The 17,558-nt window shown below is 42.1% G+C and overlaps 1 protein-coding gene across 3 annotated transcripts in view; it reads left to right on the forward strand.

Annotated features, from left to right (window-relative positions):
• Nucleotides 1–517: 517 nt before the first annotated feature.
• mmd (monocyte to macrophage differentiation-associated) overlaps nt 518–17,558 on the forward strand; it is a 31,383-nt gene continuing 14,342 nt past the window's right edge. Inside the window, exons 1-5 of one of the 3 annotated variants that reach the window (XM_041873635.2) lie at nt 6,545–6,956; nt 8,258–8,306; nt 8,566–8,647; nt 8,893–9,053; nt 9,664–9,738. In XM_041873635.2, coding sequence (XP_041729569.2) covers nt 8,305–8,306; nt 8,566–8,647; nt 8,893–9,053; nt 9,664–9,738 — 320 coding nt within the window. In that variant the 5' untranslated portion in view covers nt 6,545–6,956; nt 8,258–8,304. Of the gene's footprint in view, nt 1,164–6,544; nt 6,957–8,257; nt 8,307–8,565; nt 8,648–8,892; nt 9,054–9,663; nt 9,739–17,558 lie in introns of those variants that run through there. The other 2 variants (XM_041873632.2, XM_041873634.2) reach the window with 2 other exon arrangements.

Below are 17,558 nucleotides of genomic sequence, written 5' to 3' on the forward strand. Positions count from 1 at the left end.
CTATTACACACACACACACACACACACACACACACACACACACACACACACACACACACACACACACACACACAGACACACACACACACACACACACACACACAGATAGACAGACTGACACACAGAACACAGTACTCATAAATGCGTCATACACATGTTCATACTAACGACAGACTGTCCGTCCCCACCCTGCTTTTTCTGTTAATTCTCTAAATCTGTGCTGTTTCCTAAATTAATATGCCCTTGATAAACAGATTCTGGTGATATAACACAGGCTTTTAAAAATGGCCTTTTTAAATGGGCAGAATTCTATACCGGATTCAGTTGTTGAAATTACAACTGAGGCTTAAGTTATTAAACAGAGCAGCTTTAATCATTGATCACAGAAATTCAAGGTTGGCGGAATGGCATGGATTAAAGTATTTTTACCACAAAGCCACATATCCACTGTGATCTGAGAGAGAGAGAGAGAGAGAGAGAGAGAGAGAGAGAGAGAGAGAGAGAGAGAGAGAGAGGAGATTGACAAGGATAGATTGACGAGGATAGAGAGAAAGCCCTGCTGTCACTGGCTAGTTTAGTGATTCCAGCTCCACTGAAGGCGACCGTCTTCCATTCTCCCGTCCACCACCTGTTTCTTCTGGGCCTTTGGGCCGCACAGCATGAGGCAACTACCATGGGCTTTAAGGAAAACTTCTCGGAGATTGATCCTGTCACTTTGAACCTCTGCATCCTAATCGCCAGCTATGTTATCTTGCTTCTGGTGTTCCTGATATCTTGTATAATGTATGACTGCCGGGGCAAGGATCCAACCAAGGAGTATGCGCCGGATCCTGTGCCTACCCAATCCCCCATCAGACTGGTGGTGATGCAGCAGACCACCCCTTCTCCACAACATCAACGCTGGGACCAGACTAATATGGTCACCTCATACGAGCCTCAGCCCAGTCCAGACTTCAGGGAGAAGAAGAGCACCATGGTCTAGAAGGACTACTGTGGTGCTGAATAACTCAGTCCACCACCCGTTGGAATTATCGCAGCGGGATAAACTTTTGTACATATATGTTTTTTTAAAATCTGTTTATACATTTGTTTTTTAGACTGTATTCTTCCCTGGAAGCCAGAACAATGCTAGGATTGGACCTGCAGAAGACCAGTCTGAGACGGTAAGAGAGTGGCGTGTGTGTGCAGTGTTGATGCACATGAAATCCCTCTTTTAGAAAGCTCTGGTGGATCACAGAAGCCTACAGCATATTCTAAAAGAAGAAATGACACAACTGATAATCAACATGGAATTCCTTGAGCTGTCCTATTAACAGTGGTTTGTGTTACAAGACATGAGAGGGAAATGCAATTGACTGAAAAATGGTTGCAGTTTTCAAACCTTTGCATGTAGCTCAACTATAATTTACATCACAAAATGCCTCAGTGTTTAAATTTGTTACAAAGTATTACCAGATAATTTCTCATTTTAAAGAGAGACAGGTCTGTCCCCTCTCAGTGAGCGTTCGTTGTCATCTTGCTTCACTATTTTGTCAAATGTTACTTGATAGAAATTTGTATGATGCTCTGCCAGTGGAATGTTTTCATCGACGACAGACTTGTTGCCCTATCTCAATCAAGTGCATTACAAAGTGTGCCCTGGCATTTTCAGATTAGGAGATTGCCCAACATTTCCTGGTAGGTGTAGCGTCTTGTTTATAGGGAAACTAAGGTAGCCATTAGCCAATTATATAACTTGAAAGTGGTGATCCTAACTGACCTCAGACAGGGAATCTTTACTAGGATTAAATGTCAGGAATTGTGAAAAACTGAGTTTAAATGTATTTGGCTGGTGTATGTAAACTTCCGACTTCAACTGTATCTGTTGCTTGGTGTAACATTATATGGATTTTAAATTGTCAAATCAAATATTCTAAAGGCTATTCCTTTTCATTCTGTATGAGTGAGTACAGGGCCTCCTGTAGCTCAGTTGGTAGAGCATGGCGCTTGCAACGCCAGGGTTGTTGGTTCGTTTCCCCCGGGGGGCCAGTATGAAAAAAGTATGCACTCACTAACTGTAAGTCGCTCTGGATAAGAGCGTCTGCTAAAATAAAAAAATGTACTGTATATGATTTACTAGATAGCCCAATTTATGCACAGATTCTTTGACTGAGGTTGTCTGATTCCAATGTTTTTCCTCTTTTATTCTGACTGGCAGTGTTTCCATTTGGCGTCTGTGTTATAGGTATATGAGATGCTAGAGGTGGTCTGTCTTTTGTTTTGTTGTCCTAATGCTGAAAGGGGAGAATGCATCCACAATGCAGGCCTCATGAGGACTGGTAGGTTTGGATTGTCGTGGCCATACATTTTCCTCCCACAATTCACTAGGCCATCACAGACGCCATTGAACGACAACAGTATATTGTGAGACAGAGGCTGTAACTAAGACTTATCCAATTATTCAGTCAATCTGCTTGAATTAGGAACTCTAAAAGAGAGTGCAAGCTGAGGCTATAAACTGAATTAAGCCCATTGCATGTAATATAATTAAACGCCTGTAATCATACATTCACTCGAAGGTGTGACGGAAACCCGTAGTAGTCACTGCCAAAACTAGCACCTGTACACACCGAAATAGCTTTGCCCACGCCATCTTACTTGGAGCATAAACAAATTAAGCTGTTTTAGTCATTGTACTTAGAAATGCTAATGTATGCACCTTGCCCTGAGCAGACAAAGCTGGCAAAGCAGCTCCAATAGCTTGATTACAGTACAACAACAACACCTACAGTACCAACATAATATTACAGTACAACATCAACACCTACAGTACCAACAGAATATTACAGTACAACATCAACACCTACAGTACCAATAGAACATTACAGTACAACAACATCAACACCTAGGGAATCACACCATCTCCGTATCAGTTATTGACAGAGAAAGACACATTTCTTGAAGTATTTTACTTAAAGCTGGAATCAAGAGATTCCAAGTGATGAGATAAACTCTAGCAATCTGAAAGGATCATGTTCAGCTGAGTATTAAGATTAAAAATGATTACCACTGAGATAGAATGCCACAGAATCCCATCTAAGAATCTACTGTATGGGAACAAATAATTGTAACATTTAGAAAAGGCAACATGTATAATGTGAACATAAATCCAAATGTTACAAATATCTGAAAATGCTTGTAATAGTTTTTCAACAGTGAAGAGCAATGTTGCACCAATGTATTAGCTGGGTGCAGGCCGGCTCTCATGCCTCTATGCAGAGACTACACCAGTAATCCTTTGCTACAGGGGGCAATGTGCTTTGCACCGGTTAAGAACACGCCATACTCAGCTTGTTAGCTACTAGATCATTTATTAACTCTGTTGAGGCTGGGACACAACACAGGCTCTATCTTACTTTACAGAAGTTTGATTTGATGATTGAAATGGGCAATGATAGCATGGCTATCATATACACTAATATATCCACCATGCCATGAATTGCAAAATGTGTTCATTTAGTTGTTTAATCTCTTTACTAAAACCTCAAAGGGCACAGCTATGTATTTAGATGTTTTGCCTTTTCACATTGACAACATTGTTTCATTAAGCATCTGAATATCACACCTTTACATTTTTTGTCATATTTGTAGGACAGTATTAGCATTGTTATTCTAAGTGTGCGGATGTGGATATACCGTGGCTTTTCCTAGAGGTGTTTCCGGCCTGTTGTAATCCATAGTATTGGGATTCCCATGTCTTCCCTTTTTAGAGGTACTGCATTTCAGCATGAAACAGTAAACCAATTACAGAGCTGTTTAACCCTGGCATCACGTGTCTTCACAAAGCCTCTGTTATCCTGTGGGTAGTCCCACCAGTGTCTGTCTTACAGTAGCCACTAAAGATGTCATATTAACAGCATGGCCTGCGGTGTGCATGTACAGTACAGTACATTGCCATTGGACAGTATGGAGCATTATTTAGTACTGTTATTCTACATGGCGTAGAGAGCTTTTACGTCCTGGCAGAGGACTTCGTTGGGCAAGCTTTGAGTGTTTAAAAGCAATCAATGAAAATAGGTCACACACAGACTCTACAGTATGTGTAGCCATAGTGTGACACAGAGGGGTGAACATAATACCTGACCCGAGGGACCTTTAACCTCACTTCCCCTGTAACATGAGCTCTTTCACTTGCACTGTTGTCGTGGCTAGTGGAGGAAGTGAAATGGGTCTTCAGGTTGTTGACTGTGAGCAGAGTGGTGTAACCGATGAACTCTGCATGTGCCTCAAACATGTAACAGTGTCAGAAATAGAATGAGCTAAACACTGTTTTATAGCATATTTATAAACCCAGGGACACTATACTGAGCTGCTAAACCCTGTGTTTGTATGACAGAATGCCAACCTCCATGTCTCAGTCCTGTATCACATTAGGGGTGTTAGCATGGCACCATGGGGAACTGCAGCCTTGCAGCAAGAACAAGGAAACGCTAAACCCTAACATATGGCTGCTCGCATCCTCCTGTTGTCTCTGCCAATGTCATTCTTAAAAACCCTGCCTGCCTGCCTCCCACATCTCAGCTGTACTTCCACAGCTCGTAAACAATGAGCTCCTCCTGGGCTGGATAAACGACATTTGAACTGTCCAGGGCATGGTGTACCCTAGGGATAGGATCTTGTGCAAGAAGTGGATTTTACTTTCATGAACTACGTACAATACACATTAGGCTTACTTTTGTAATCCTTTGGCATCACAACATATAAAACCAGAGAGATGAATTCATACTCAGAGGCTTGCCAAATATGACGTGAAATCTTTCTCTAAGGGAGTTGATTATGCATCTTATTCTGAGTTTACTAATGCAAACATTAAAATGGATACATTTGGGAACGTTGTCTTCACATGCATAAATGTGCTGGTTATTAATGGTTCTGAAGGGTTTGTGCAATGCCACTGCTGTGAAGTTGGGTCAGTATGGGCTTATGTTTCACTCTGGTTGTAATAGCCCAAAGATTAAAGAAACTGCAGATATTTGTCAGTTTAAAACTCATTGAGCCTGCATATCGCACTTAAAGTCTTATGTAAACAGCTATGAGTTGTGTTATCTAATGCTGTTCCTGAATGATCCAGTTACATTATTGACTCTGTTATGTAACTCTGTGGGTTAGAGAGTGCTCATCAGATACCTTGCTGAGTTACAATACTGACACTGTTATGTAACTCAGCTGGTTAGAGTGCTCATCAGATACCTTCAGTGTTGGGGAAGCTACTCTGAAAAATATAGTTAACCAAGCTACCAATTACTTCACACTGGAAGAAGTTAAGCTACACTAAAGCTACCCTTTAGAAAAATATAGTTTACTTAACTAAAGTTACCTAGAAAAAGTAGTTCACTACATCCAAACTACTTTGTGAAAAATTATCATACGTAAATCTGAAATGTCACAGACTACAAATTCCAAGAACAGTTCACTCTGGAGTCAGATGTTAACAGAATGTGTAATTTAGCCTATTAAACACACAAAAAAGTGAGAATTAGGCACACAAAAAGTGTTTCAAGTGAGAATTAAGCAGGTCTGATGCAGAAAAAGAAAGTAAATACTTGCCTACTTCACCCATATTTGATTTTAGCAAAAAAAAGTAGTGTGTAGTTCAATTGGTTAGCTACACCACTACATGGCAAAAAAAAGTAATTAACTACTGAAAACACTACCAAGATGTGAATTTAGTTCAACTACCACCAAGCTACTGCAAAATGTAATTGACTTACTAGTTGAACTAAATGTAGTTCACTAGTCCCCAACACTGGATACCTTGCTGAGTTACAATACTGGTTAGAGAGTGCTCATCAGATACCTTGCTGATGTGCAATTCAACATAGACTAGCAACACATTGTTTTGTGTCCTGTCCACATACAGCACAACACAATTACCCATAGGGACATATTTGCATCTGATAACATTGTGAATTAATCTCTGTGCATGCAAATATACATCTGTTGAAACAGGGCCTATGATGTAATATCAGTTTATTTGCTCAAGTTTATTGACACTGAGATAAAAAGTCAATACTAAAAGACTAAATTTGGGAAAATAAATGATTCAATCATGACACAGGACGTGATATTGGACTCAAAATATACAAATATTGTGTCTGTTGATGCATGTTCAGGTGGTCGTCAACATTTATACAATTTATCTTCTTGAAATTAAAATCTGATTTCAAACCTAACCCTAACATTAACACTAACCTTAACCTCACTGCTAACCTTATGCCTAAACCTAACCGTAATTTAAGACCAAAAAGCTACTTTTTGTTCTCATGAATTTTTACGATAAAGCATTTTGACTTTGTGGTTGTGGTAACTAGTGGAAACCCATTCTCAGGGTTGCTGGTTGAGAAACAAAAATAACTACTACTGTTACATATGTCTATCATGGTGTGAGATTTTGAGACCACCTCCAGACACCTACACTGTCATCAGATCTTTGATTGGTCTGATAGGATGACGTCCCACACTTTTAGTGCTATTATTGGTTCAAGCATTCGTCATTCAAAAGATCTTTGCATGAACGAAACACATTTCAATCGTGAAATAGGGAACAACGCCGGTGTCTACAGGGGGACACAAGTGTCAGGAGGATATGTATTTTCTAATTGATAGTATTAATTTAATCGATTGACGCTAGTTAATATTTGCAGCATAAATGGTATTAAGGAAAATACTAAAATAGTGTCTTGATGTATTGATTTGGACTGGAGGTATATCGACATGTGTACAGAGGATTGATTAGTTGATGACGTTAGCTGGGCCTTCACTTTCTCTTGTTTTGGCTAGCTTTCTAATTTCCTATTTGGCTAGCTTGCTGATTTCCTATTTTTGACTGTAGCTCGCTAGCTAAAGCTTGCTTCGTGATTTCCGCCCTTCGTTTTGCGTGAAGGCATTGAAATGATGAGAGTGAACAGCCTTCAAAGGTGGGTTAGCTAAAAATGTGGCAGTCATCCAATGTTTGCATTATGTTGAATTTAGCTATAGATAGATAGATAGATAGATAGCTAGCTGGCGTTCATTTGTTCAGGCAAGTGGTCTTGTTAACGTAAGTGAACCTAGCTATTGGCATTTACTGAGCCTTCTTCTTAGATGGATTGTTACTTTGTAGCCATGAATGAAGCAGAACATGGCTATTGTAGCATGCAGTACTATAGCCTACTAGCTCCAATGTTTCCCACCAGGAAACGCAATGTAGCCAGTCTTTGGATGTAGCACAGGTAGATGGAAATCCGGTAAAACAAGTCGCCATAATTGTCCAATCATGGCATTGTAAATAATGGGTATAAGTAATTGATGAAGGGCAATTCCATGTTATCAGAGTGAGGCTGAGACTCACCTTTTCACTTTAAAATGTATGCCAAACAAAAACTATTGATTGCAAAGTTTATAAAAACATACACCTATATGCAAAACTATACTTTTAACAATTGCCACTGAAAATTTTACAAAAACACTTATTTGAGGAACAGTGCAGATGCAAAGTTTGGTAACAGAATGACAGTAAAATCTCCCTCAGTTTTTTATGTGACCACGTAAAAAAACAAAAAACATAAATAAGTACTTCGAATTAAGATTCAAAGATATCTGTAGAAAGAATGGGGTGTCAGCTATGACATGACACCTTGAGTTTGAAAAAATCTATTTTGGTTATTGAACTACACTAAGTGAAGTGGATCAACACCCGGTAACAGAATGACTGTAACAGATTGACATCATGGGTCATTGATCTGTACTATGCAGAAATGTATAATTATGAATTTCATTCTCTTCATGGTGATGTATCCTGAATAGGTACACAAAGGTATAAAAATGTAATATCCTCCTTTGCATGTTTGAGTATTATTCTACACACTGGCTATTATTCTAATGAGCTCCGCCTCCATACATGACCAAATTTTGTTGGTCTAAACCGGACCAAATCTCTACCAATCATAGACGTCTATGTTTCACAAGTTTGGACATCACAGGAGAGCACAGTAGAGTATATAGTACAGCACAGTAGAGTTCAGTCCAGTAGAGTATATTATACTGTACTCTACTCATGTGCTCTACTGTACTGAACTCTACTCTACTTCGATCTGTGTGACCAGAAATCAAAGCCTTTGCTTATTCCAAATGTTTTAGGATGTAAAATTGTTGAAAAATGTATATATGCTTTAATTTAAAAAAAATACAGACTCTTAGCTTTCATTTGAAACAAATGATATGCTCTTATAAACTTCAGGTTGGTGCTCATGGGTCCTTTTACATGGATTTTGGTCAATCACTAAAATGTGAGTGTGCCTGTAGGCCTACTTGTGTTAGTTATATGCTATTTGTCTTTGAGATGTACTTATGTCAGTCTTTGGTCTTCTCGTGTGTTATTTTCCTGCTTTCGTCAATTAGCATGGTACACTGTTGCATGAACAACCCAGAAACAGTGTTGGAACAGCACTCAATCAGGATGACCTCTAACACCAGTATTGGAACAGCCCTTAGTCCTCCCCGCTATCTGCCCCAGTAACACTTGCTGCATGTTGCTGTATGTTTCAGGTTCATGAACAGGCGGGCCTCTGCTAACTGCCGCTACCAGCCCACCTGCTATGAGCATGCTGCAAACTGCTATACTCACGCGGTGAGTTCACGTTCCCTAAGTGTAGGCCTACTGTACAAAGACTGGTTTTCAAATGTCAGACCTCAATTGTTGTTTTTCCCATGCTTAATTCTATTGACAGAATTCTACCTGGTGTTGATAGGGTTATGGAGAAAACACATTTGACCAAAAACACTATAATTGTAGACTACACTGGGTGTATGTTACAAGGATAGTTTTCAACAGTTGGTAATGTTAATCCGTCTCCCTTTGTCTGTACCCTGCAGCTCCTCATCGTACCAGCCGTTGTGGGCATGGCCCTGCTGCACCGGCTCTCAGACGACCGCTGGGAGAAGATCACAGCCTGGGTGTACGGTATGGGCCTGTGTGCCCTCTTCCTGGTCTCCACTGTGTTCCACATCATCACCTGGAAGAAGAGCCACATGAGGTGAGGAGGCAGAGGAACGTTCTATCACACTAGACCAGGGGTCTTCAACCTTTTCTTGCCAAGGGACCACCTCCCAGGCAAAACGGTGACCCAGGGACCCCATCATACGTTAGCAAATATATTTTTTGTACATGTCTTGTCTTATCATCAGGTGAATGATAATGGAAAGGAGAAGGAATCAACATTTTTAAAATGAATAGATTTGTTCGATTATTTTGACCTCCCCACATTATAATTGAAAGAGGAAGTGTAAACTCATAGCCTATTAGTTAGAAAGGTAACTCCAAACACATTTTTGCTAAGAGCAGCTGTTTAGCTGGTTAAACAAAGGTTAACCATGTGTTGGCAAAAATGAATGTCCAAGTCAAGAGCTTACCAGCAGCACTTGTTGCAATGGTAGCCTATTCGTGGGTGCTTATTTCAAAGCCTATGTCAGATACTCCAGTGAGTGTAATTTGAAGTAGCAGGTCCGACTACAGTAACAGGTCTGACTACCTGAGTTATAGTATACAGCACCCAGCAGATAGTCATTTTAATTGGATACTAGGTATGAGTGGGCAGACACCAAAGGCCAAAGAGAGAAATACTGAATTATTGGTCTTGATTCTAGGTCTGTGGAGCACTGCTTTCATATGTGTGATAGAGTGGTCATCTATTTCTTCATCGCAGCCTCCTACACACCGTGGTAAGTTCTATTTCTAATACCAATTTCGATATGTAATTTATGGGATACGCCTAAAGGGCGGATCACAAGCTCAGTATGCAATCACACAGCGTCTGTTGGAGACAGTCCGGTCGAGTGGCGAATGAGGTGAGCCCCTCTCCTCCATAAAGGTAGCCACTCGCCCGCCAACTGGTCATGACCGCGTTCACTAAAAGCTCTCCTTAGCACAACTACATTCCTGTCTTGCTAGTGAACTGTTCTCAGGCGAACCGTAAGGTTAATGCTGCCGAACTTAGGGCCTCAGCTCTTGTCGATAGTGTTGAGTACTGACCGAAAGGAAAGTTTTGCTTCGAGTAGAATTCACTTTCTACTCGTTCAGCCTCCGGTTTTCAGGTAGTGCCACACGGCTAGCTACCGAGACTCGGTTAGCCCTCGCTTCGGCTAACTAGGTTAGCACACGCTGTAAGGCTTTAACTAACCACACTAACAAATGTCTAGCTCCCGCCGCAATGCTTAAGCTAACCTGGCTAAGCTAGCTGCAAAGCAAGCTAACCGCACCAGCCTTACTACCAGCAACACTACTATTGCTAGCTCTCTTCTCTCGTCTGATTTAAAATCTACGTTTACATGTTTTTATTAACCCCCTAAGGTTGATGTCTGCGCCCCCGCTGAAATCTAATTAGCATAAATAATTTAAAAAACATAAAAGATCTGTCGGTTTAAGCTAGAGATATGTTTTTTTGCATTGGATGCGTCTCAATCCACCGCATCCACCTATGTAACACTTCCGCATCGGCGGTGACAGAGCTAGAGCAGTGTTTGTCATACCATGAGACATCCCGAAAATCGGTCTTCTCGCAAAATCGTCTGTAGCGTCCGAACAGTTTGGGCTACACACTAATCTTACGTACATGTCAGTTCTTTTGCTCTAGGACGCCCACAGGCCTCACAAGAATCGTCTGAAGGTCCCCCGGTAGCAGTCGACAATTTTTATGGAAGTACACTATATATACAAAAGTACGTAGACACCCCTTCAAATTAGAGGATTCGGCAATTCAAGCCACACCGCTGCTGATGAAAGGTGTATAAAATCGAGCACACACCCATGCAATCCCCATAGACAAAAAATGGCAGTAGAATGGCCTTACTGAAGAGTTCAGTGACTTTCAACGTGGCACCATCATAGGATGCCACCTTTCCAACAAGTCAGTTTATCAAATTTCTGTCCTGGTAGAGGTGCCCCGGTCAACTGAAAGTGCTGTTATTGTGAAGTGGAAACGTCTAGGAAAAACTCAGCCGCGAAGTTGTAGGCCGCCGAGTGCTGAAGCGCGTAGCGTGTATAAATCGTCTGTCCTCGGTTGCAGCACTCACTACCAAAATCCAAACTGCCTCTGGAAGCAACGTCAGCACAAGAACTGTTCGTCAGGAGCTTCATGAAATGGGTTTCCATGGCCGAGCAGCCGCATACAAGCCTAAGATCACCATACGCAATGCGAAGCGTCGGCTGGAGTGGTGTAAAGCTCGCCGCCATTGGACTCTGGAGCAGTGGAAAACGTGTTCTCTGGAGTAATGAATCACGCTTCACCATCTGGCAGTACGACGGACAAATCTGGGTTTGGTGGATGCCAGGAGAATGTTATCTGCCTGAATATATAGTGCCAACTGTAAAGTTTGGTGGAGGAGGAATTATGGTCTGGGGCTGTTTTTCATGGTTCGGGCTAGGCCCCTTCGTTCCAGTGAAGGGAAATCTTAACGCTACAGTATACAATGACATTCTAGACGATTCTGTGCTTCCAACTTTGTGGCATCGGTTTGGGGAAGGCCCTTTCCTGTTTCAGCATGACAATGCCCCCATGCACAAAGTGACGTCCATACAGAAACGGTTTGTTGAGATCGGTGTGAAAGAACTTGATTCCTGACCTCAACCCCATCAAATCTTTGGGATGAATTGGAATGGCGACTGCGAGCCAGGCCTAATCGCCCAACATCACTAATGCTCTAGTGGCTGAATGGAAGCAAGTCCTCGTAGCAATGTTCCAACATCTAGTGGAAAGCCTTCCCAGAAGAGTGGAGGCTGTTATAGCAGCAAAGGGGAGACCAACTCCATATTAATGCCCATGATTTTGGAATGAGATGTTCAACGAGCAGGTGTCCACATACTTTTGGTCATGTAGTGTATATATGGAGGCTGTTTAGCGCCCAAAATAAGGGGTTAAATACATATTTCTTATATCTCTCAGATATAGGATAGACACTTCAGAACAAACTTCCTTTTAGATTTTTTTGGGGGTGACTATCTGTTGTACCATGTAGTGAATACAGTGAGGGAAAAAAGTATTTGATCCCCTGCTGATTTTGTACGTTTGCCCACTGACAAAGAAATTATCAGTCTATAATTTTAATGGTAGGTTTATTTGAACAGTGAGAGACAGAATAACAACAACAAAATCCAGAAAAACGCATGTCAAAAATGTTATGAATTGATTTACATTTTAATTAGGGAAATAAGTATTTGACCCCCTCTCAATCAGAAAGATTTCTGGCTCCCAGGTGTCTTTTATACAGGTAACGAGCTGAGATTAGGAGCACACTCTTAAAGGGAGTGCTCCTAATCTCAGTTTGTTACCTGTATAAAAGACACCTGTCCACAGAAGCAATCAATCAATCAGATTCCAAACTCTCCACCATGGCCAAGACCAAAGAGCTCTCCAAGGATGTCAGGGACAAGATTGTAGACCTACACAAGGCTGGAATGGGCTACAAGACCATCGCCAAGCAGCTTGGTGAGAAGGTGACAACAGTTGGTGCGATTATTCGCAAATGGAAGAAACACAATAGTACTGTCAGTCTCCCTCGGCCTGGGGCTCCATGCAAGATCTCACCTCGTGGAGTTGCAATGATCATGAGAACGGTGAGGAATCAGCCCAGAACTACACGGGAAGATCTTGTTAATGATCTCAAGGCAGCTGGGACCATAGTCACCAAGAAAACAATTGGTAACACACTACGCCGTGAAGGACTGAAATCCTGCAGCGCCCACAAGGTCCCCCTGCTCAAGAAAGCACATATAGGGGGCGCTAGAGAGCGTGCTATGGAGTAGACGTGCATTGCTAGAGCTCCGCTCAATTTTGAAACAAATTAATATTTATCTTAACCTCTCACAACCTATAACTTCAAACAAATATGACAAAGGGAAAAGGCAACAAAAAAGGGGGCGCTAAACAAGATAATTGGAATGAGATAGACAACGAACCAATTTCAACGTCGCCGACCCACGAGGAGCTAGCTGAAGAGGCTAGCTTCCAAGAGTTCCCCCACAGATCCTACTCAAAGTGACATACTGGCTGCCATAAACGCACTAAGCAAGAAGGTGGACACAAGGTTGGCTGATATCTCAAAGAGTATTGGGACTTTGGCCGAAACTGTGAAGGCAACTAAGGGAAGGGTGCAGGAGGTTGAGCAGACGACAATCGATCACGAGGCCAGGCTACAGGACATAGAGAAACAGTGCGCAACGTTCAAAAATGACAACAAAACCCTGAAGGCCCGACTGGAAATGCTCGAGTCGCATTCAAGACGCCAGAACATCCGAATATGTGGGATCCAGGAGGACACGGAGAAAGGGAAACCCACTGAATTTGTCTCGGAGCTGATACCGGCATTGCTGGGGAGTGAACACTTCAAAACGGCCATCCTGATCGACCGCGCACACAGAGCACAGGCAACGAAGCCGGCCAAGGGCGGGCCACCAAGGCCATTCATTGTAAGGCTGCACTATCCCCACACCAGGGATCTCATCCTCAAGCTGGCTAGTCAAAAGTTCCCCCTTAACTACAACGGAGCCAGGGTGTCTTTCTACCCAGATCTTACCTTGGAGGTGAGGAACCAACGGAAAGAGTATGATGAGGTACGCAACAAATGCAGGGCGGCCAACATCCGATATGGATTCCTCTTCCCAGCCCGGTTTAAGGTGACAGTCGAGGGATCAACACGTACGTTTGACAACGCAAAAGAGGCAGATCTGTTCTTGACAAGCAAGCTTCCCGGCTGAGGATACAGAACGGCTGTGCCAGCAGGCTAAATGGCCAAATACAGGCCAGGAATGTGTGTGAATTGAATTTCCGGCCTATGTCTTTTCGATCAGAAGATCAGAAATTGGGACTTATAGGATAGGTGAGATGTTGTGGCTAATATAGCATTGTTTGGCATGTCATGTTTTAGCGCCACTCACCCCCTAACATGAGAGTTAAGTTAAGTGTTATTTAATATTAGTTTATATGCGGAGCATCTATAGACGACGAGTTAGTTCAAGCTTTATGTCTAGACACCCTAACGTTTGTGTGTTAGCCAAGGAGTGCTTCGTTTGGGGAAGTCACTCAGTAAAGGGACGGGAGGGGGGTTGGGGTCTGTGTTTTATGTTCACGTTTATTAGTACAGGTGGCATGACAAGCTCCGCATGCGGCGGACGTTTTTCTTCTGGGTTTTGTATGACAGCAGCAATTTGCTTTAAAATAAGAAATGCCACATAGTGACCGAGCACAGAGTAGACCAGGTGGAATAAAGATAGTCAGCTGGAACTGTAATGGATTAGGGCATGTCGTGAAACGAGCTAAGGTTTTTTCTCATCTTAAATCACTGGGTGCTGACATAGTGCTTCTTCAAGAAACTCATATTAAACGCCCCGCGCAGGCCAAGCTACGAGTCGGCTGGATCGGTCAGATATACCAGTCTAACTTTGATGCAAAAGCGAGAGGGGTAGCAATCCTGATAAGGAAAAACATTCCTTTTGTTTACTCAACCTCGATTTCAGATCCTAATGGTCGGTATATTATTGTGGCTGGTACACTGAATTCAAAACCAATAACCTTGGTCAATTTATATGGACCCAACTCGATGATCCATTATTTTTTCAAAGGGTATTTAAGGCCATACCAAATATCTCGGATACAAGTGTTATTGTTGGAGGTGACTTTAACTGTACGTTAGACCCTCTTTTAGATAAACAGCTATCAAGGTCACTTCAACAATCAAATGCCAGTGTCTGTCTAAATACATTGATGACAAACCTTAACATTGTCGATATTTGGAGACTGACGCACCCAACAGACAGGGATTATTCTTTCTTCTCATCAGTTCATAAATCATATTCCAGAATTGACTATTTTTTGTTGGACTCCAAACTAATCTCAGCAGCTGAGTCGGTTACCTATCACCCCATTCTAATTACGGACCACTCTCCTCTGTCCATGGTGCTGAAACTTCGACAATATGTCGACAGGTCGGCGACCGTGGCGCTTAGACGCATACCTGTTGAAAGATGAGGCTTTTTGTCAGTATTTGGAGGAGCAGATTGCCTTTTTCCTCAGTACTAACGACACGGGGGATGTTGACGACTCCACCCTTTGGGAATCTCTAAAGGCTGTGATTAGAGGTTACATTATTTCTTATACATCAGAGAGGAAGAAACGTGCCAATACTAGGCTGAGAGAAATTGAAAGAGAGCTAGGGGAACAGGAGAACGTTTTTAGGACAAATTCCTCGTATACAGTCCTTGAGAAGATCACAAAGTTAAAGTATGAATACAATACCATCCTTTCGAAACGGGTGGGCTCTTTACTTGCTAGAACGCAACAAAGTTATTTTGAACTGGGGGACAAACCACATAAATTATTAGCAAGACAGCTAAGGCATGTACAAGCATCTAGAGCTATTCACAAAATAAAAGACAAGAAGGGTAAAATAGTAACAGATCCGCAGGACATTAATAAATGCTTTGCACAGTTTTACTCAGAGCTATACCAATCAAAATGCGATGCTACTGATCCACAAACTATGGAACAGCTTTCTCGCTGATTGTGAACTTCCTAAACTAGACAGGGGGGCAGCTGCCGCACTCGATGCAGGGATAACCTTAGATGAAATTAACACAGCGATAGCACAATTTCCAAACAGCAAGGCCCCTGGGCCCGATGGATATGTAATAGAATTCTATAAGAAGTACTGCGCTAGTCTATCTCCACTTATGCTGCGAATGTTTCAACAATCCAAAGAAAATACCAAACTCCCGCAAACACTGTATGAGGCTACAATAGCCCTGATCTTGAAAAAAGATAGAGATTCCATGGAGATGTCGTCGTACCGCCCCGTGTCGTTACTCCCCATAGAAAACAAGGTGTTGACAAAGATATTGGCAAACCGATTGAAAAAATATATTTCCGACATCATACACCCTGACCAGACAGGTTTTATCCCGGGCCGACATATATACTACAATTTGAGACGCCTTTTCAACGTAATGTATCATGATCATAAAGTTGAGGCAGTGGTAATAGCTCTTGATGCAGAGAAGGCGTTTGATCAGATTGAGTGGAAGTATATGATGTCGGTTCTGGAGCATTTCGGATTTGGAAAGGAATTTATTAATTGGATAAGAATTATTTATGCACACCCAATGGCGTCCGTGGTGACCAATCAGGAAATGTCGCAGTCATTCCGCCTGTTCAAGGGGTGCCGACAGGGGTGCCCTATTTCGCCTGCTCTCTTCGCTATAGCCATGGAACCCCTTGCTACGCGCATTCGGGCATGTGCCGATATAGCTTCTGTTAAAATAAAAGACACACAGCACAAAATTTCCCTATATGCAGACGATGTTCTTTTGTTTTGTCCAAGCCTAAAACGTCTATTCCACCATTACTTAACTTGATAAACACATTCGGCTCCTTCTCTGGCTACAAGATAAACTGGCAAAAAAGTGAGATGATGCCAATATCACGGCCTGTGGATATGCAATTTCTGCAATCTACCCCGCTTAGAACAGTGAGGGACAAGTTCACAAGCCTTGGCATTGTAGTGACAAGAGACCTTGACCAGCTATTGAAAGTGAATTGGGACATGAAAATATATCAGCTTAAACAAAATATAGATTTCTGGAAAACTCTGCCTATTTCCTTGGTTGGTCGTATAAACGCTATTAAAATGGTTGTCCTACCCAGGTTTCTTTACCTCTTCCAATGTCTACCCAATTTCATACCACAAAGCTATTTTAAGAAACTGGATTCAATAGTAACTCCATTTTTATGGGATAACAAGGCAGCCAGAATTGCAAAGAAGCATTTATGCAAGTACAAGATAGAGGGGGCTTTGGCCTTCCTCACTTCAAACTGTATTATTGGGCTGCTAATCTGAACATTGTGTCTTTCTGGAGGGAAAGTTTACCTGAGATGAGACGGAAGGATATGCCTTCATGGCTTTTGATTGAGCAGGCCTCCTGTCAACGTTCCTCACTCCCTGCACTTGTTAATAGCCCATCATATGTGAAAAAAGCCACTTATGACTCCAATCCAGTCATTTGTCATACTCTTAGGATCTGGAAACAGATTAGGGATTTTCTTAACATACCCACTGTGTACATAGACAGCCCGATTAGCCGGAATCATGCTTTCCACCCTGCAATGGATGATGTGGTGTTTTCACAGTGGAGGGAGAAGGGGCTCACAACAATTGGTAATCTATACATAGATGGTCAGTTAGCTTCATTTCAACAACTACAGGCAAAGTTCAACATGCCAACAACACATTTTTTCAGATACCTCCAAATCAGGAATTTCTTAAGGACACACATCCCACAGTATGGCATGAAGCCAAATAGTCCTACATTAGATAGCTTGATCCTTGTCAAACCCCATTCAAAAGGGTCGGTCTCCAGACTGTATGATGTGCTACAGGCCCACATAGAGGTATCCACAGACACCATTAAAAGGGCTTGGGAACAAGAACTTGGTTCAGAAATCTCAAATGAGGACTGGATAGAAGCTCTCAGGAATATAAACCACAGTTCAGTG

This window comes from Coregonus clupeaformis, unplaced genomic scaffold (assembly GCF_020615455.1).
Source record: "Coregonus clupeaformis isolate EN_2021a unplaced genomic scaffold, ASM2061545v1 scaf0610, whole genome shotgun sequence".
NCBI classification, from domain to species: domain Eukaryota; kingdom Metazoa; phylum Chordata; class Actinopteri; order Salmoniformes; family Salmonidae; genus Coregonus; species Coregonus clupeaformis.